This window comes from Ovis aries, chromosome 3 (assembly GCF_016772045.2).
Source record: "Ovis aries strain OAR_USU_Benz2616 breed Rambouillet chromosome 3, ARS-UI_Ramb_v3.0, whole genome shotgun sequence".
In the NCBI taxonomy this organism is placed as follows: Eukaryota; Metazoa; Chordata; class Mammalia; order Artiodactyla; family Bovidae; genus Ovis; species Ovis aries.
The window spans coordinates 220,222,194-220,242,235 of NC_056056.1; the positions used below are offsets into that span (position 1 = coordinate 220,222,194).

Sequence of the window (20,042 nt, forward strand, 5' to 3'; positions counted from 1 at the left end):
AAGTGAAATAGTTATTTAAAAAGTATCACCACTCTTTAAAAAAAAATGGAAATGAAACCAAGATTCCGTTTGTTTTTCTTCTAAGAAACACAAATTTCTGGAGTGACAATATCAGCGTTGGGGAAGGTAGAATAAGGTAGGCGGAGCCGTGAGGGTGCCTGTGCTTCCACCTGGCACCTGCCCTTTGAAGACTCTCCTCAAGGAAGTAAACAAGATGAATTCATGAAATCACGATCGTTACGGTACTGTTTGGAAAAGGAATTGGCAACCCACTCCAGGATTCTTGCCTGGAGAATCCCATGGACAGAGGAGCCTGGGGGGCTATAGTCCATGGGGTCGCAAGGAGTCGGACACGACTGAGCGACTAACACACACACAGTATTATTTACACAGTTCACAAAAAATTAGCAACATTTTAGAGGTCAAAATTGTCTAGATCAGGAGAACGGCTAAATAAACCATAGTATTTCTACAATGCAGCTATTTGGAAGGCTTCAAGAAATAGTTTAACGGTATGGTAAAATGTTTGCGGTGTGCAGAGTGGGAAGGGGTGCAGCAAATTGGTCCACATGACCACACACACGCACACGTGTGTACACACCCCAGCACTAACACTTGTTCTCTGGAGGAGGAGTAAGCCAGGGCAGAGGCGGGCAGATGACTGGGGCTCCTGAGCTGCGAGTCTGCCTCCCTCTCCCGCAGGTTGGGGTCTGGAGGTCAGGAGGCAGGGATGGCTCGGTGGCAAGCAATGCAGAGGAGGGGCGGGGGTCCAGGAGCCCTGCTCGGTGTGACTGCCCATCTCTGCCTGGGCAGGAAATCACAGTGACACGTGGGTCACACTGAATCCCAGAGCCCCAGGGGGAGGGGTGGGAACGGGGGCAGCCCAAGCACCTGAGGCAGGCATGTGACCCACACACGGGTGATGCACCCAGAGAGGACGAACATGCAACGCACGCCCACGACGGCTGCATCGGGCCATCCACAGACGCCCCGGGAGCGTCTGCTGCGTGCCTGGCTCTTCTGCTGATGCGCGGGAGATGGAAGTAAAAGACGATCCTTAAATAGCCTCTGCCAGGGGAGGGTCTTGGGGCCAGGGAGAGAGAGGAGAGCCAGTTTCACAGGTGAGCAGAGATTACGAGATGGGTTGTGTACTCTCGACACAGCTGATGGGAATTGCTCCCTGAGGAGGAAACCTCAGAGCCCAGAGGTGAAGGAGGCACACATCCTCGCAAACCTCACGCGGCAAGCTGGGAACGGAAGGTCCCTGGGCTCCGGAAGGTCGGGGGAACAGCGCTGGCCTCCTGCACCCCCCCAGTTCTCTTCCCCAAGCCCCCAGAGCCACACCAGGGGCCAGGCTGAGGACGCAGAGAGGGAGGGCGACTCGGATTTGTCCCTAAGCTGGTTTCACGGCCAGTTGGAGAATATTCTTGGGCTGCCAGCAGAAGTGATTATTGTATGTTCATGGCAGAAAACTTGGAAACTACAAACAGGGCACAAACTGAAACAGACGTCACCGGGGGCCCCGCCCCCAGCGGCACCATGGCCATCGCCCTGGTGCACACGGGACCAGCCTGGGACCAGAAGGTCCCCGGGCCCTGGGCATGCGGTCCCAGCCCTCCCCACCCCGTGCCACCCGGGGCACCCACTGGCCTCGGGAGGGCAGGGCCTCCCGGCTTGCCCATCAGGGGCACTGGGCTCGAGGCGGTCAGGCGCCCATGTTCTGGTCCCCACCTTGCTTTTCTGCAAAGCCGCGCTCCGGGTGACTGGAGACGCCGGGGAGGGACAGATGGCTCTTGGTCTGGCGCTTTTGTGTCCCTGGCACTTGTCACGTGACCGTTCTATCTGAATGGGGGAAAATAGGGCTTTTTCTATAACTGGAAGCAATGTTTTTCCTCATCAGAAAAGACACCACTATCTTCAGATGCAAATGTCACTTTCCAAAACCAACTACGCTTTACATAAAAGGCCTCCTCAGGATAGGGATCGCAGCTGCAAGACAGCTTGGGGAAGGGATGGGGCGTCGGGCGCCTGCTTCCGTCCCCACGACTGTCTGGAGCGGGAGCGGTGGGCCCACTCCTCCTGCAGCCCATCATCTGACAACTGGATGCTTGCAAGGCTCTTCCGGTGACTTTACAAATGAGAGAAAAAAGAAATAGTGGAATCTTATGCACTACTGTTTGACCCAATTACAGGATGATTTCCATGTTTGGAAGGAATCCTCTCACATTTTTTCAAGGGTATTCGTATAGATCCTTGTTTTACTAAACACTTGTCCCTCTTGATATCACAGAGAAATACAGACCACCTGCGCTTAAAAGAAAACTCCCAGTCCCCTTTGTGACTACCCGGCAGCAGTAGCACAATACATAAAAGGAAAAATGCGCCAAGACAGGAAGCACGCAGTCAGCAAAGAACCGGCTAACAGCATCGCGCGTCTGTGGAGCTTTTCTTGGACTCAAATGTAGCCAAGTATCTCATTTAGTAAAAACCAAGCTTTACAGTGAAATCCAGTGGTTCTAAATCCGGCTACTGCTTGGACTCACCCAAGAGGCGGCTCCAACCAGTGCGGGGTCAGAAGGAGGCAGCCTGAATTGGGGGGTCAGAGGGAGATGGCATGGACTGGGGGTCAGAGGGAGGCAGCCTGGATTGGGGGGTCAGAGGGAGGCAGCCTGGATTGGGGGGTCAGAGGGAGGCAGCCTGGATTGGGGGGTCAGAGGGAGGTGGCCTGAGTTGGGGGGTCAGAGGGAGACCTGTGCTGAATTCCCAGAGCCGCCTCTTCTGCCCCAGCTCAAAGCCCCTCCCCTCCCCCCACAGCCCCGACATCTCTGATGCTGCCTTCCGCTCAGACTGGGGTGTCTCCAAGCGCACACAGTGCTGGGTGACCATCGGGGGAAGCTTACAGGGCCCCCCCAGAACCTGTCCTGCCCCCTGGGGCTCAGGCCGCACTTGCCATCATCACTCAGCGCCTGACACAGAACAGGAAGAAGGGATGGTCGCACATGCCTCTGGAGCACTGTCAGGGAAGCCACACCAGGAATCCAAGTTTTGGCTGATTTGGATCGAGCCAAAGGGGGTCAGAGGCTGGGCCGGTCCAGCGGAGGGGCCGGGGTGGATGGTGAGGACAGCTCACGGTCAACTGAGGGCTTTGGCGCCGGCCAGGGCTGAACAGAGCTCCGCACGGCTCTTTCCAGAGGCCTCGAGCAAGACGCACACCCTCCGCCCTCCCTTTACCCACGGGGATAAAACCGAACCATCTCCAAGGGCAGCCTCAGATCTCAACAGGACGACACACGCGGCGCTTCACCCGATGGCCGGCCGGCACGGGCGGCCTTCACGCTGCTCCTGCCGGCTTTTTAAGAGACATTTTGGCCTGAGTCAGGAGGCGGGGCAGACGTGGGTTTGAGTCCTGGCTCCTGGCTGCCGCGGTCTCTGTCGCAAGCCATCGGAAGGGAGAGGTACCTGGCGCCCGCTCTGGCCTGCAGGCTAAGCCAACCTGCCCGGGGCAGGAGCCTGGTCTAGATGTGGTCACACACCCTGGGGCGGGGGAGAACCTGGGCTTCTAGCCAGCGGCCTCGGGCCTGCCGTGGGCTCAGATTCGGGATGGCCAGGGTACCGCCCTGCTCTCCCATCTTCCAGCCGGACCTTATGCAGGCGCCTCACTTCTCCGGGCCAAGGCTCTCCGTCTGTAGTGTCGTGACAGCCACACCAGTCGGAGGGAACTCCCCACGAGAATCACTCCAGGAGACAGGGGGAAGACAGGGAGCACCCCACTGGTTCTGGAATCAGCTCTGGCTCTGCTGTGGGGAACTCATATTTGAAGGGGGTTATGGGTTTGGTCCCTGGGACAGGAAGGTCCCCTGGAGGAGGGCGTGGCCACCCACTCCAGTATTCTTGCCTGGGAAATCCCACGGACAGAGGAGCCTGGCTGGCTGCAATCCACGGGGCTGCAAAAGAGGTGGACATGGCTTAGCAACTGAGCATGCACGCATGGGGAAACCCCAAGGGAGAAGCCTGTGCCCCCCCAGTTCAAACAAGCTGGGGAAAGTAGCCAAGGATGAGAATCGGCGACACAGGCAGGTGTCCTCTGGACGGCTCACTGACCCGGGAATTCGGTTAGCTCATGTTCGGGTTCATTGCGCTCTCATTTCAATAGCTCTATTAAGGGAGGGATTTTAGAAAAGAGCCTTCTAGTAAGTACCCTGTCAATAAATTATGTCCAGCCACGTCTTGGCTGACTTATCAATTTTCCATGACATAGTATCCTAAGCGACTTCTCTAGACAACAGGGAAGCGAGAACACGGCAGGGAGGGTGGGCGAACTGTCCAGAGATCCAGTGCAGCTGGAGATGGAGACACGCGAGTGTATGCTTCCTGGAGGCACGGGGCACTCAAGGCCTGCTTCCTCAGCTCCCGTCCCCACAGCCTTTGCCACGCGGCTCTGGGTTTCCTCCCACCGAAGAGCTGAGAATGGTTCCCTATCCCACAGCTTTGCGCTCAGCCATACGACTGCTTTGGCCAAGGGAACGTCAGCCAGAGCCACGGGGTCGAAGCATTAAGAAGACTTTGCGTGGTCGGCAAGCCCCACTGTGTCTGTGGTGCTGTCTTGAGAGGAGCTCACCTGCTTTACTCTGTTCTAAGGGAGCAGAGACATCCCAGGGAGGCCACCAGAGCTGAGCCCAGGCCAGCCAGCCCACACGCAAAAGCTGAACAAGTGTTTACAGTCCTGGCTGTAAACAGGTGCTGGGCTGGGCTGGGGCTCTCTGTTACACAGCGACGCTGACTGATTCGGTTCTGAATTTCTGGCCAGTGAGGAATAAAAGGTACTGAGCTCAGACTACAGAGAAGACAAGGGGGCCTTTTGGCTCTCACTGCTCCTTGATGGTCACCGAGCAAAAGGACTTGATGTCGCTCGTCCTGTGGGCGTCCAAGGTGGCCTTCACCTGGCTGGGACCACATGGTTTAGCAAGGCCTGCTCCAGCTCTCGGGTTAGAAACACATCGGTATATTGATTTAAGTCTTAGGAAGGATATAATTAAGCTAATCAGACTGCATGATTCTTCTACTAAGTTTTGTTCTGAATACTTAGGGAGACAATTAAACAGTTTTTTCCCATGATTCCTTAGAGGAGGAGTAAAAAAAAAAAAAAATCCTGAAATTTCATACAGAATAAGAACACAGCAGGTAGCAAAAACTCCTAATTAGAAATACTCGGTAAAGAATTCTTCCACTTCCTTTTAAAGAACAGTGTAATTACTTCTAAGAATTGAAAAATTGCTTCATTTGATCAAATATTTTGATTAGCAAAGAAATTAATTGTACTGTATCTTCATTTGTATTTACAGTGAATTAATGAACGCTAAAAATAACAACAGCAGCAAAACTGCCTGTCAAAAGAAAAGATAAAACATTTTAAAAATCTAGATGAAAATAAAGTGAAAGCTCTGTATGCAACTGTGCTGATACAGACGCCTCCCGCTGGATCAAGGAACCAACTTCAGCAACTCCCAGGGACCCCCGCGCATGGGGCCAAGGGTGGACACTCGGGTATCGGGAGGTCTGGAGGCCTTAGTGATGGACGGATCTGCCTTGGCAGTTCAGCACACTGCGTGCAGAAGTGAGAGAGATACACCAGAACCGCAGGTACCACTCGGGTTTCCTGGGGCATGACGCTGCCCACCCTGGGGTCTCTGACCGAGCAGGGATTCTTTCTGGGCGATGAACAGACCCAGATCTGGAGATTTCAGCTTCCTTTTCCTTTGGAAGGGCTACACTCAAGCCAAGTTTCAAGCTTCAAACTGAACCCAGGTTTACTGAGACCCGGTCCTGGGAGCCACCTTTTGCAGTGCTCTTTCATCCAGACTCTGAGCTGCAGCATTGCGGAAGCGCCTCTGACCCTCTCCTTGCCCTTGGGGGCAGCTGTGTCCTCTCTGTTTCTAGATCAGTAAGTGGGGCTTCTCCCTGAAGAGATCAGGACCTGGGCTGCTCCCCTGTGAGCTGATGACGGAGCTCAACACGGCCTGACTTCAGAGCTGTGCTCTCCCATCCTCCCGTGGCCCCAGCCCCCACCACACGCACGAGTACAGAGTCTACCCAAGAAAGGCATCAACACAGACTGAGGGCCTACTGCGCGCCTCTGTCCCAGGCATGGGGACCTGAACGGCTGAGGCCAGCCCCTGCCTGGAGAAGCTATGCTTTGGGATGCCCATGGAGGCACGGGGGAGACCCACCCCAGAGCCCTGCCCCATGGCCTCCCTCTGGGACCCTCTGTCCCCACCTCACATCCCCCTCCCTCTCCTTCTCTTCACCCCGGCCCCAAACCCTCACTCCAGCTGTTCCCAAAATGCGGGTTTCCCATCTCAGGTCTCTGCGTGCACTGATCCTGACACCTGGGAAGCCCAACTCCCGACGTCCGGATGCACCGAGAGCTCATCAGAGAGCCCTTTCTGCCTCCCCTGCCCTGACCATGTAGACCGAGGGCCTCCCACTCCGGCTCCCTGGGCTCACTTCCCCTCCACAGCTCAAAATTCACAGAGGACCCACTTGACGCGTCTGCCAACACCCAATCCATAGACCCTTCGGTAGCACGAAAGTGCCATAAAATGCAGAGAAACAGAGGAAACACTTAAGCTACCCCTGCGACCGTTTAATGATTCAATAAACTCCTGGCTGAAGTCATTTATGAAACTATGAAAATGAATTCTTCCACCCAAATAAATTACACGCTGTGTAATCACATCATTACTGAACATTGTACACTAACCGGGCACTCAATGAAAGAGGAGAGAATGAAAATAATAATGCAGACATTGGGTGTTTGCTATGTTCAGGACCATGCAAAGCTTCTTCTGCATTAACTCGCTTAACCAGAACAGCAGTCCTGTATGGTGGACACTCAGACACTCAGACTGACAGCAGCAAGCTGCGAGCAGGGGCCTGGTGCTGGCTGGATTTCTAATCCTGGCCCTGGTGCTTCTAGCTGTGCAACCAGGAATACATGCTGAAGCTCTCTGTTCCTGTTGCCCCCTCTGCGGTGCTGGAGAAGACTCTTGAGAGTCCCTTGGACTGCAAGGAGATCCAACCAGTCCATCCTAAAGGAGATCAGTCCTGGGTGTTCATTGGAACGACTGATGTTGAGGCTGAAACTCCAATACTTTGGCCACCTGATGCAAAGAGCTGACTCATTTGAAAAGACTCTGATGGTGGGAAAGATTGAGGGCAGGAGGAGGGAATGACAGAGGATGAGATGGCTGGATGGCATCATTGACTCAATGGACCTGAGTTTGAGTAAACTCTGGAAGTTGGTGATGGACAGGGAGGCCTGGCGTGCTGCAGTCCATGGGACTGAGCTCAGACACGACTGAGCGACTGAACTGAACTGAACTGGAAAGGGTTCTTAAGAGGATGAGCTGAGTTAATTCAGGTAAAGTGCCTGCAACAGGGCTGGGCTTACAGCACATGCCCAGTGGGTATCAGCCTCTGTTTGGACGTTGGTATCTGACTGTGGGTGGCAAGAAAATGCAGGAACTGGCCGGGCAGAATCACCAGGGAGATGACGCGCTTCCTCCTCCAAGTCTCTTATTAGGGACCATTCATATTCAGGCCTCAGTGAAGGCCAAGAGGTGGAGCTTTCTGGTTCCTTCATGAATGGTTGGAGCCATTTCTGCCAGAGCAGTCCTTGCCCCTGGGGAGGTGTGTGCATGCTCACCTGTCCTCCTACCAGCCTGGACACCAGGGCTGGCCCAGGGCCTCGCACATCGTTGTTCACATTTGCTAAACGTGGGGAGGTAAGAAGCTCCCAGCTGAATGGGGCAGTTAAAGCCAGAACCCAAGCAGCTCCCCTCCAAGCCAGACACGCAGGTACAGGGTAACAATTAAGACGCAAGTGCCATCCTGGATTTGCTCTGCAAGGCTTGCTTGGGACAACGACTTCTTAGATTGACTCCTAGCTTCCTGATACGGTCACGACCTTGTAGAATCAGTAGTACAGCTCAATGCTGGTGTTTAATTGATCCAAACACGGCAATTAAATTGGATCACAAATCCCTGGAGGGACAAAATGAGTGAGGGTCTCTGGGGCAGAGTCTACACCACAGTCTGCTTACTTGAACAGGCAGAGAGCGTCCCGCCTAGGTACGAATAGGGAGGGAATGCCAGCCCGGATACCAGGGGAATGCTCGTGAGGTACTGGAGGAGCTGCCCAGGGCCCCCTGGAGACGGGCTGAGGCTGGCCCTGCTGGCGGTGAGCGGGCTCAGGTGGCTGCAAGCCTGGCACGGCCCCTTCGCTTTTCTGCGAGACGCGTGGAGACCAGGCTGAGTCTGCTTTGGCGGGCGAGCCCGTCCCGCTTCCAGCCGGGGCCTGTCTGGCAGCTGCTAGAGCAGCGGGCGCCCAGTCCTCCCGACCGCCCACCCCTCCTGGAAGCTGACGAAGGCGCGGGTTGAGGGGGGGACTGCTCTTCCTTCCGACTGGCAGCTCCAGGTCCAGGTGGGGCCCTGGACTGTGGGGTGCATCAACCACTCGGGTTTGGGAGAACTGGGTCTTTTGCAGGTGGTGCTAGTGGTAAAGAAACCGCCTACCAGTGCAGGAGACAGGAGAGACTCGGGCTTGATCCCTGGGCTGGAAGATCCCCTGAGGAGGGCACGGCAGCCCCCTCCAGCGCTCTCTCCTAAGAGAATCCCATGGACAGAGGAGCCCAGTCCATAGGGTCACAAAGAGTCAGACACGACTGAGGCAACTTAGCATGCACACGCGCATTTTAACCTCGTGAGAAGGACACTGCGTCATGCTGACTGGTGGTCAGGTAACCTGAGCAGGCTGGCCCCTGACTGCTCGTCTGGTGTGACGGTGTCATTTTCATTCCAGGCGGTTGACTGTGTTTCTTTTCCTTTAGCTCAGGCACGGTGGCCCAGAGCCCCTCACCCTGCACTGTCACCAAGGTCACCCCAAGTGTCCAAGTGACCTGAGTTATCCCTCCCAAGCTGCCGTGTCCTCGACCGTCTCCAGGACAACAATAACAACAGGAAGCAAGTATTCCATTGGAAGTGGAAAGTCAGTGAAATTTAGGGGAAACATTCAAAAATCCCCCAAATTATATCTAGAGCACTTGGATTTTTTTTTTTTTTTTTTGGCATCAGGGGAAAGAGTAAATAACTGGAATGGCATATCTTAATAATTTGTTTAATTTATTTCCAATAATCTTTGGGCCTTTTCCTGAAAAGGAAATGTCCCCATTCTTTACAATATTCATTAAAAATACATGGACACCATTATACTTACAATAAAAAGTAAAATAAATCAAAGTAACACTGTTGGCAACCAATATAAACATGATGCTCATGAAAGATTACAACCATTTTGATGTGGGTTACAGTCTCTTCGTTGGTTGAAAACTACAACCTTAAATTCTCTCTTGGAAAAAAATCATCTCCAAGTTGCTTAACCTCTCGCTGGATAAGTTCAGAGGTGATATATTATAAACACCAGGTAAGGACTGATCTCACTGGGTCTTGGTTAGCTAAAATGTGGCAAAATAATTACTCTGCATTGAATAAGGATGCGCTTTGTTAAAAATTCCATTATTTCCATGGTAATAAAGTAGAAAGATTTTATACGGGTTCCTACTGTGTCTTTTAAAAATTCTATGTCTGCTCTGAGCATTATTTTATATTCACAAAGGATACTGAAATTTCACTTTAAGACTTAAATGTTAAACAGAAATGATTTTCTAAACACAAGGTGATACTCTATATAGCTCGCATGTAGCTTTTTGAAGGTAAAATGTTTTTCCCAGAAATGAAAAAGAGGTATTTGCTGAGGGCAGACACTCAGGTAACGTCTTCACCCGGCTTGCGAGAGTCTTGTGAGAAAGGTGTTGGTGCTGAGTCCACGGCTTGTCCTGGTTAATCTTTCTTTACTTTGCAACCGAGGCCCCAGGAGCGCTTCGGTTTTCATAATACCTCCTTGCTTCTCTTTGGTGCCACCTAGGCGAGTGCGTCTCATCCTGATCCTGGCCGGCAAAGCTGACTGGTGCCTGCCTCGGTGGTCCGCAGCTTGTGGGCTCGGGGCTGGGTGGTGGTGTGGGGTCCCTGGGGGAAACACGGGGCCCACACGTGGAGCCAATGCTAGGATGGTCGATCTGTACTGGCTATGCGCCCCCCGCCACTTTGAGTAGCGCTTCAGGGGTGTGCCCCGGGGCAGCGGGAGCCGAAACGCCAGGGCTCAGCTGCACCCTGGGATCTGGAAAGTACCGCAGCATTTGGTGTGATGGGAGCTGAGGCGCTTTTCCCTGCAGTGTGTGATGGACACAGGAGACAGATCTATACAGGTTTGGGGGGGGCATTTGGCACCCCATCTAAGAGACGGGTGAAGCCACCGTCTTCACGCTCCAGGTGCTCCCAGCTCCTGCAAGGCCTTTCGCGACGCCTCCCCTACCTTTGCAGCTGTCCCTTCTCCAAGAGCAGATTCAGTTCAGCTGGGGATTATTCACGGCGAACTTCCTCTGCGAGGAGAGGTCCCGACTGCCTTAATTACATTTCGGTAATCTCCTTTTAATTACTTGCCGCCCGTGCATCCCCTAGAGGAAGGGATGGCTGGTGTCGTATTTAATGAGCTCGAGGAGGATGCATTAACTGTTCCTGTTGTTAGTTAACTTCTTTTCCTTCTGTCAAGAATGGTCGTTGGCCTGCAACTATCTTCTGAAATCGCCACCAGGTGGGGCAGGTCCTGGCTCGTCCACAGCCGCCTCGCCATCCCAGTCCACCCTCGTGGGAGTTGACCACATCCCTGCTGAGATGTCTCCAGGGTCTGGGACCTGAATTCTGGAGCGAGGGGTGCGGGGCCCAGGTGGTCTGCCCCTGCCTCCTCCCCCAACAGCAGATGGACGTGCCCGGAACATCCGTGGTCACCCCGTGCCCCATCCTTCAGGCGAGCAGTCCCAGCCTCAACTTGCTCTTCTGGTAAAGGCACCTCCATCTTCACACCTCCTCCCCGAGCCAGTTCAGGGGCTGATACCAAGCGCCTAGTGCACGCGGATGGGCAGAGCAGGAGGGCCGAGCAGTGGGCCGAGGGGTGCCAGCATCCCTGCTGCAGCCCCTCCAGCCGCCCGGCTCCCTTCTGTCCCGAAGCACACTTCCTGCCGTCACCCGCGTTACAGTTAGTCCTAAAGCCTCCTCTTAGGAATGTTCAGCAAGGTGCTTCCGGAGGTGCAGGGGACTCCGAGATGAGATCAGGTAGAACAAGCATGGGGGGAAGCAGGGGGCAACACTCGAGGCTCTGGGAACACCCCCCCTCGCCATGCTCTGGGCTCAGGGACTCCAGAGCCGGCAGAGATGCTCAGAGGGACCCGTGAGCAGGGACGGGCCTCCTCCGCTGCCAATGGTGCAACCTCTGGACGGGGCCCGTGAGGACTCCGCGTGGCCAGGGGGGCCCATGGGAAGGGTTTGGGCACGTGCTCATGGGTGCTTGGCAAGGCCACGCTGTAGCAGTTGGAGGCCTGGAAGCCACTGTGAGTCCAGCAATGGGGCGTGGGTGATGCCCCAGGACACTGCCCCCTGCCTCCTTCCTCAGTCGAAGGCCTGCTCCTGACTCGTTCTCTCACCTTCCACTTGCCAAAGGAGCCTCCCTGCTGGCCCCCGGCCCCCGGGTCTTCTCCCCCGAGGCCCCGCATAGTCACGACACTCTTCTCCCCAAACCTTCTCTGGGTCTCCACGCGGTTCAAAGTGCTACGAGGCCGCCCACCCCATCGCTCCCTGGGCGCCTGCTCCTAGCCCTCTCTGCCCTGCCCCTCGCCCCAGCCCCGGCAGCCAAACTTCACGCCAGCCGGGCTCTCCAGGGCGCCGCCCCCCACCAGTGGTCACGCAGCTCCCTCCCTCCTCTCCACCGGGTCTCAGCTCAGATGTTCCCTTCTCACCGGGCCCTCCTCTGCCCAGCTTTATCTGACCCCACAGCACAGATCAGATGCTGACATCTGATATGTGTTCTCACTGCTCATCTGTCTCTCTTGCTAGGATACAGGCCTGGCTCAATGGCTTACCTCAGGACCCTGCCCAGTGCTGGGTGCACAGCGCCCACCGGAAGCCCTGGCTGACGGACACAGTGGGTGGGAGGGGGCACATCCCACCAGATCCACGCTTTAGACACACACTGTTGACGCGGAAATGCCAGTGATGTCATGGGAGGGGAAGAGGCAGCTCTGGGAGGGATGTGCAGGGGCCTAGAGGAGAGGCTGGGTGCTGGGGTGGGAAATGGTGAAAGTTCTAGGGAGGGGGATGGCTAAGAAACTGGGGGGACAAGAAGCTGAGGGATAAGGAGGTATAGCTAGAGAATCAGCAGGGGTTACAGGGGCTGCTTTGTGGGATGGGACTGGGGTGAACAGCTGATCAAGTGGTCTCTGTTCTGGAATCTTTTGTGACAATTCCTTTTTTTTTCTATATGGGCATATACTACTTTGATACAAATAATAAATGTTTGTTTACAAAAATGTCTTTTAAGAGTTGAGGAAAAGCCCCAGCAACCCCCCAGTTCAGCAGCACATGCTCCCTGTCCTTGACCCGCCCCCCCCCGCCCCGCCCCACTCCGCCACCAAAGGATATCTGTATGGGGAAGAAGACTAGAGCTAAATATATCAAGATACTGGGCTTTCCTGGTGGTAAAGAATCCGCCTGCAATGCAGGAGGCCCAGGTTCGATCCCTGGGTCGGGAAGATCCCCTGGAGGAGGGCGTGGCAACCCAGTCCAGTATTTTTGCCTGGAGAATCCCATGGACAGAGGAGCGCCTGGCAGGCTACAGTCCATGGGGTTGCAAAAAGTCAGACATGACTGAGTGATGAACACTTTCATTCCAAATGTTAACACTTTATCCCGAGGGGTGACTTTAATTTTCTCCATCACAATGATTGCTAATCATGTAAATGGATACAAACAGCAACTATCACTATTAGCTTAAACCATATGAAATTGTCAGTAGTCAATCATTTAGGCTCTAAAGACGGCAATTTCATAGGATGCAACCTCACAGAAAAAGAAATGATTTCCTTTAAGTGGGGCTGCTTTCAAGGTCAATAAAAGCATTCCTATCCTTTGAACCCAGTTATTTCATTTCTCAGTTTCCTTCTTTAGGAGAAAAAATCCAAAATGTGGCCGTAGACATACAAGGTGTTCACTGCAAAGTAAATGACAATCTCAAAAACTTGGGGGGGAAAAACTCTAAATGCTTAAACATAAAGAGTCAATGGAATGTTATACAGACATTTAACTTGTGTTTGGAAGAACTTGAAGTGACATGTAATGTTAAGGAGAAAAAAGGCAAGATATGCGATTACAGCTACAGTGCAACCTCCACTGGGTAAAAACACGTATTCGGTTTGTAGGCTCAGGTTCACGGTGGCATTATTCACAGGAGGTAAAACTGGGAAGCAACCGAAGTGTGTGCTGATAGGTGAACGGGTAAGCAAAACACGGTCTATCCACACAACAGATACTATGAGACTTAACAAGGAAGGGCGTTCTGACATGTGCTACAGAAGGATGAACTCTGAAGGCATTACGCTTAGAGAACCAAGCCAGACACGAAAGGACAGATATCGTATGATTTCACTCATCCAAGGCACCTAAAGTTGTCAGGTTCATAGAGAAAGCAGAACGGTGTTTGCCAGAGACTGGGGGAGAGGGGTCGGGAGTTACGTGTTTAATGGGGACAGAGGCTTGGTTTTGCAAGATCAAGAGAGTTCTGGAGATGGTTACACAGCAACATGGGTGGACTCAATGCCCCTGGGCTGTGCACTTAGAAAAGGGTAAGACGGTGACACTACAGTCTATGCGTTTCACCACAATAAAAGAACGGGGTGGGGACGCACTAGAAATAGGCGAATGAGCTCTCCGAAGCAGCCCCTGGGCCCTGGGAAGAAGACCAGCTCGGAAGCTGAACTGCCTGGCATCCACCCGGCTGAGGAAGCAGGCGGGTGGTACCCGACTTCCGAGCCCATCTGCTCCACCCATCCCCTCCCTCATCCCAGGTGAGGTGATGCGCGGGGTGGACTCGGAGCTCAGAAGGTCTCGCTCAGCAGGATGGAGCTTGTTACTGTTGCACCATCATCGTGGGATTAAATGACTGTTTTCTTTTTTTTTTTTAACACTTGTATTTTCAAAAGTTTTCTCAACAGGTATTTCTTTTAAAATCAGTGAAAAGATATAAGTCACATAAAAATAGGGAGAGTCACCATAAACAAAGAGAAAAGACAAGTCACAGATCGGGAGGAGATATTTACAACGATCACCCAACAAAGAAGTGGGCCCTTTTAGGCAGTTCCCAGAGGAGGGAGCCTGGGTGGCTAATAACATTAGAAAGTGTTGGCAGAGACTGAATCTTGATAATACCCAGGGCTCCAGGATATGGTGCGTGGGGAGCTCTCCCGCAGGGCCGGCCAGAGTACACACGGATCGCTGCAGCCACCGTGGGGGTGTCTGTGGAGCTGAACCTGTGCCGTCCCGACCCCTCCCCAACTCAGTCTGTCCACGCGGAGTGACCCTGCGTGTGGGAAGGACACAGTCACGGAAGGCCGACTGCGCTCTGCTTGCTGTGGAGAAAACGGCAAACCACCTGCCCGCCGTGAGCAGCAGGACAACTGAATGGGGTTTGCTCACTCAACAGAATGTATCCACTTGTCACTTCACTGGCTAGTTCTACAACAGCTTCAGTGAGTGAACTGACGCCAATGTAATGACATAAATAAATCCTAAATTCCTGATAGTACAGCAAGAAAACCTAAAGCTCTGAAGACAGAGTTGGATATAATGTCATATGTATATATCTATATATGTATGATATATATATATGTATATGGATAGTTTTAAACCAGGAAACACAATAGTACATAGGAATGACCATCTAAATGGCAAAGATGAAACTCTTAGTGGTCCCCAGAGGAGCTGGCACAGCGTTTAGAAGCCCGGAGGCCGGAGCCAGGCGTCGGGGGCCACTAACCAGCTCTGCCGCCACCTCCGGGAGTGACTGGCCAATGACCTGACATCCATGCCCCAGCGTTCTCGTCCATGAAATGGGACATTACTAGCGTGTGCCTCTTCATGACAGCGGAAGAATGCACCAGTTCGTGCGTAGAGAGGGTTGAGAACAGGGCCTCGCCCGCACAGACCCTGCTGCTGTCATTATCACTGCACTGAGCCTCAGACCTTAAAAAGGTTCATACTGTTTGCTCCAGCCATCTCTCTTCCGAGAGCTTATCCCACGTAAGTGATCGAGGATTTATGGACTCAGATGTTGACTGCATACAAGTCTGTGCAGTCGGAAATGCCCCGAGCCTCCAGCTACGTGTGCCTGTGTGCTGAGTCGCTACAGTCGTGTCCAACTCTTTGTGACCCTATGGACTGTAGCCCGCCAGGTTCCTCTGTCCATGGAATTCTCCAGGCAAGGAGAATCCAGCTATGACAGTGTGTGTGTGTGTGTGTGTGTGTGTGTGTGTGTGTGTGTGTGTGTGTGAGTGTGTGGGGGGGTGCAATTAAATACATCCCAGCACAGCCTGTTGAGATTTAGCTGCCACCTTATTTTTGTATTTTTCACATCTGTTTTTATCTCCCCTTCCAGGAAGGCAGGGACCATAGCGCCCTCTGACTCAGCACAGAATGGAGGCCAAAGAGGTCCAAGCCCACTGAGAGTAGCCTGTGATCGTCACTACTGATGCTGGTCCATGTGCAGTTAGAGACGGAGGAAACGGCCTAAGAAGGGACAGTGTGCGCAGCCGGAGAAGTGGTCCCGGGAATGAACGAGAGCCCTGTGGAGGGCAGCCACCCACTCTCCTCCAGGAAGTCCTCTCAGACTTCCCCCTAGGACCCCACTACAACCACGCTGACCCCTACCTACCCCAGGCTGGGCTGCTGCAAGGCCCAGAGCCTGGAACAGGGGGTCCCAACAAGGGCCTCCTAAGTGAGTCCCAACTCCCTCAGGGCGTGACTTCTCCGGACACCAGATCATCTTCAGGGATCTATGACTCCTAGAACTTTGAAGCCTCTCCTAAACTTCTTTGAAAATCAGCAAAATAAAATAACATTTCAGTGAAGTAAAGGATACATTATGTACCTTCTGACACTTGACGTAGAATCAATATCAACTTTTCATTTATAATAAGCTAATTAACTCAGGTGGCTGCCGATTTATGTGACACGGTTTTAATCAATTATCTATTTTTCCCAGACTAATTTTAGCCCTTTTCCAAAGAGAAATGCTTATGTGCTGCGGACACTCTTACCTCCTCAACGTAACTGCTGAAGTTCTGGAGAAAATATTTCCAATTTATGTAGGGGGTGAGATGAAGTCTGAGTTTTCTCAAAAAATAATGATACTGGTTATCTGTTAGTTTGTAACAGAAATCCTTAAGAACCTGTCCAAAATCCGAAGCCTTTACAAACCCAGTGTCCTCTTTATCCAATGCAGAAAATGCCTACAATTTAAAAAATAAAGCAGATATTAGTCTAATATTTAAAAAATATTTTTTCTTCAGTATTGCTTTTTGGAATGCAAATGAAATCAAGTGAATGGGTGTTCCCTGTAGATTCTAAATTACTAACTGAATGCCCCAGGACTGAGAGGCAGGTAGAAGGTGCGCCTGGTACAGGAGCCGATGTGTTGTTGAGGAAACTCACTTCCCTCCCTCCCTGGATATGAAGAGGAAGAGGAGTGAAAGAGGAACCCGCCCTCACTGGTCTGAAGCCGAGGGGTGAAGGAACCTGCCTGAGGCCTCTTCTTCATTAAACTTGAGCTCCGGAATGAATCATTCATAACTAGAGGCTCAGGTGAAATTCCACTGCACTGGGATGTAGGGCAGGGGTCTCATGATAGGAGTCTAACGTCAGAAGTGTGGCCAGGAGGAGAACTCAGGGGACCACCCCTCCCAACCCCACCCCAAGGCTTGAACCCTGAGGCTGCTGTCCTTTGCCCACCCTTGGCCAGAGCCCTCACGGCCTTCCTTCCCAGGGACACCCCACCACCGACATCTGTGCTGGAGGAGCTGGGGAAGACAGTGTCCACCCAGCAGAACAGCAGTCAAACCAAAGTGCAAACATGTGCTATAAAAAGGAAGCACGTTTCCCCCATCTGCTGAAACAAAATCGTTAGTTTCTCTTGCATTAGAAAACCTATATCAAGGTGCAGGTTAAGATCTTAGTTTCTTAAGTGAGAATTGAACGTGCTTGCAGACAGAAACCCAAATTCCCTTGCAGTTAATTGTCACTCAGGACTAATTAGGCACCCTCATCGGTCCAGGGGGTGGTGTTATCCGTGTCACTAAATTAACCTCAAATTGCTGTCTGGCTGTGAGTTTGTGTTTGCCTGTGGTATTACGACATAGCCAGGGACGGTGGGAAGCCTCTGGCGCCACGGCTGGGAGGTAGACTTTGAACCTTGGCCGTGTTACCCACAGTAAGCCCTCAACCTCTCTGTGCTGAACGTCTTCAGTACAGAAACCGGGACTTCAGAACTCGCGTTGGTCTAAATTTTACTACAGCAAACCTGAAGTCACATCCGTCCCAGGTACCTGTGCACAGTGGATCTCAGCAGGTTGGTAAGGGGAACAACCCTCCAGATGAAGGGCGCTGACTGAGCATCCTGTCCTGAGGGCGTTAGAAGGCCCCGTGGAGCCGCAAGGCTCCATGGACCTAAGGGATGAGCTGGGGTCTGGCTCACTGTGGCCACACGATCCGCACTTCCCTGGGGCTGGGTGGCTTCCTCATGCATCAGTCCAGCCTGACAAGCCACAGGCTGGGGGCAGGGAGGCTCAGATATGCAAAGAAATGGACGGAGGAGCCTGGTAGGCTGTAGTCCATGGGGTCACGAAGAGTCGGACACGACTGAGCGACTTCACTTTCACTTTTCACATTCATGCATTGGAGAAGGAACTGGCAACCCACTCCAGTGTTCTTGCCTGGAGAATCCCAGGGACAGAGGAGCCTTGTTGGCTGCCGTCTATGGGGTCGCACAGAGTTGGACACGACTGAAGCGACTTGGCAGCAGCAGCAGCAGCAGCAGGGAGCTATAGACTCTGCACAGATATACAAGGCGTCGCTGCATCATTTCAGAAATAAGAGGCTGCACCGAGATGGGTCCCCCAGGACCTGCAGAGACGCCGTTTGTGTCTCTGGTCCCCGTGCTGACCCCTCTCCCCAGACAGTCATTCCTTCCTTCCCTCCCTGCCACAAAGGCCACCTGCATTCAGGCCACCTGCATTCAGGCCACCTGCAGTCTTGTGGCCAGAGAATCTCACTCTCCTGCTTAAAATCTCACCTCCTAAGGAGTGTTTCTCGGGAGTGAGAACTATAGCTCCTCCCGCAGTTTCTACGGACCTCAGTTTGAGAACCACCCTGAGCTGGGAGAGGGCAGGGCCACCCTGCAGTGGACTTATTTGGCCTGCACGGTGCCTCTGACAGATCTGAAACATGTGTTGGCATTGAGAAATCAGGAGCTTTCATAGCTGCTCATAAAAAATGCAAAGATCTAGCCGAGCTGGGACCATTTCTCAGCTTAGCAGTGGTCGGTCAGCGGAGGCGCTGAGCAGAAGCTGCCCTCTGGACAGGGCTGTGCCCCCGGCCTGCTGCAGCCACCCCCAGCCCCTGCGTCACTTCCTTACTTCCGGCCCCCTGTGCACATTGAGTTTGCAACCCTCAGAAGGCGACCCCTGGGCCCGGGCAACCTGGTGTTGACAGGGTATATAGAGGGGATTCCAGCTGACCTGCAGCGAGGCCATACTAATCTGTGATCTTTAGATAGTCGTTAAAAAAAAAAGACACAAACGTGTCAGATCCTCGTGAATTCCTACACACAGACCATCTCTGCTGTCCGGGAGGAAGGCCACGCTCGCTGGCATTCCAGAACAGTCACGGGCTGGCTGGGCTGCCCCTGGCCTCTCGTCTCTCCTCTGACCCCTGAGGCTTGGACTCAGGAGCCCAGCTTGCCTCCCAGCGCTAAGGGAGTTAAAAAGCCCGGGCCTGGGTGTTTGGGCGGGTCCTTGGGTCTGTGTATCGCAGTCACAGAGACAGCCCTGCTCCCACTGTGCCGTCTGGACCACACATCTGACATCGCACGGGCAGCTCTGGATTCGCCGTCTCATCAGGTGGCAAGGCCTGCCCTCTGCACACGGCATCTCCTCTTCCCACGTCTGCTGCAGAGGGCAGCTCACGTGGGGACCCTCAAGGGGGACCAGCCCCTCGCCAGGAGCATGGCCCAGGCACTGTCTTCCGAGGATGCATCCCATGGCACTATCCCCATGTAGGCTGGGTCTTGACATACCCCATGGGGTCAAGAAATGTCAGCCTCAACGTCAGTGTACCGGGGGCACTCCCTTCTCACACTCCTGGGGCTCCGGTCACAGTGAGTCTTTGGCCACAGCCCTGCCCTGGGCAGCCTCTTCAAGGCCACCTTGAGATGGCATTGCCCACCCGCATGGGCCTGGGAGCCCACTCTCTCCTGATACTTCCATCCTCTGCCCTCTTTGGCCAGAAACTGCTGCCCTCACGGCAGATCCTGCCTCTGCTGGAGGCAAGTGCTTCGGCCCTCACAGTAGATCCTGCCTCTGCTGGAGGCGAGTGCTTCGGCCTCACACAACACATGCCGGCTGTGATCATGGCAGCTTTGCAGAGGGCAAAACTGGACACACACGTGTGCTCACACGAACAGTCTGGTCCCGACCCACCATCGGGTTCTGATGCTCCAGGAGAGTGGAGGGAGGGGGAGGGACCCAGGGGGAGGGGCCGGTTTGTGAGGTGGTTTTCAGGAGCTGGCATGGTGCCAGGGCCTCAGTCCCCACGTAAAGGCGTGTGTGGCCTGCCATACCATTGACAAAGCCAGGCTGGAGGCGGCGACGACCTCCTGGATGTTCTTCAGAACCTCCTCTGGATTTAGGGCTGCAAAATTGATGGGCATGCTCTCCTCTTTCTCCTGGGACTGAGGTTTCGTAGGCTTGCTGTTCTCCACCGCTCGCAAGAAGTCAAGGTAATTGATGGAGTTATTGTGCCAGCCGATTCCCCAACTTGTCCCCAAAGAA

General features: G+C 53.5%; 1 protein-coding gene across 4 annotated transcripts in view; it reads right to left on the reverse strand.

Moving 5' to 3' along the window:
- Nucleotides 1-20,042, reverse strand: part of EFCAB6 (EF-hand calcium binding domain 6) — a 266,713-nt gene that overhangs the window by 32,691 nt on the left and 213,980 nt on the right. For all 4 annotated transcript variants that reach the window (XM_042247852.1, XM_042247853.1, XM_042247851.1 and 1 more), the window contains 2 exons: nucleotides 19,832-20,027; nucleotides 16,257-16,448 (listed from right to left, as the gene is read on the reverse strand). In XM_042247852.1, coding sequence (XP_042103786.1) covers nucleotides 16,257-16,448; nucleotides 19,832-20,027 — 388 coding nt within the window. The remainder of the gene's footprint in view (nucleotides 1-16,256; nucleotides 16,449-19,831; nucleotides 20,028-20,042) is intronic.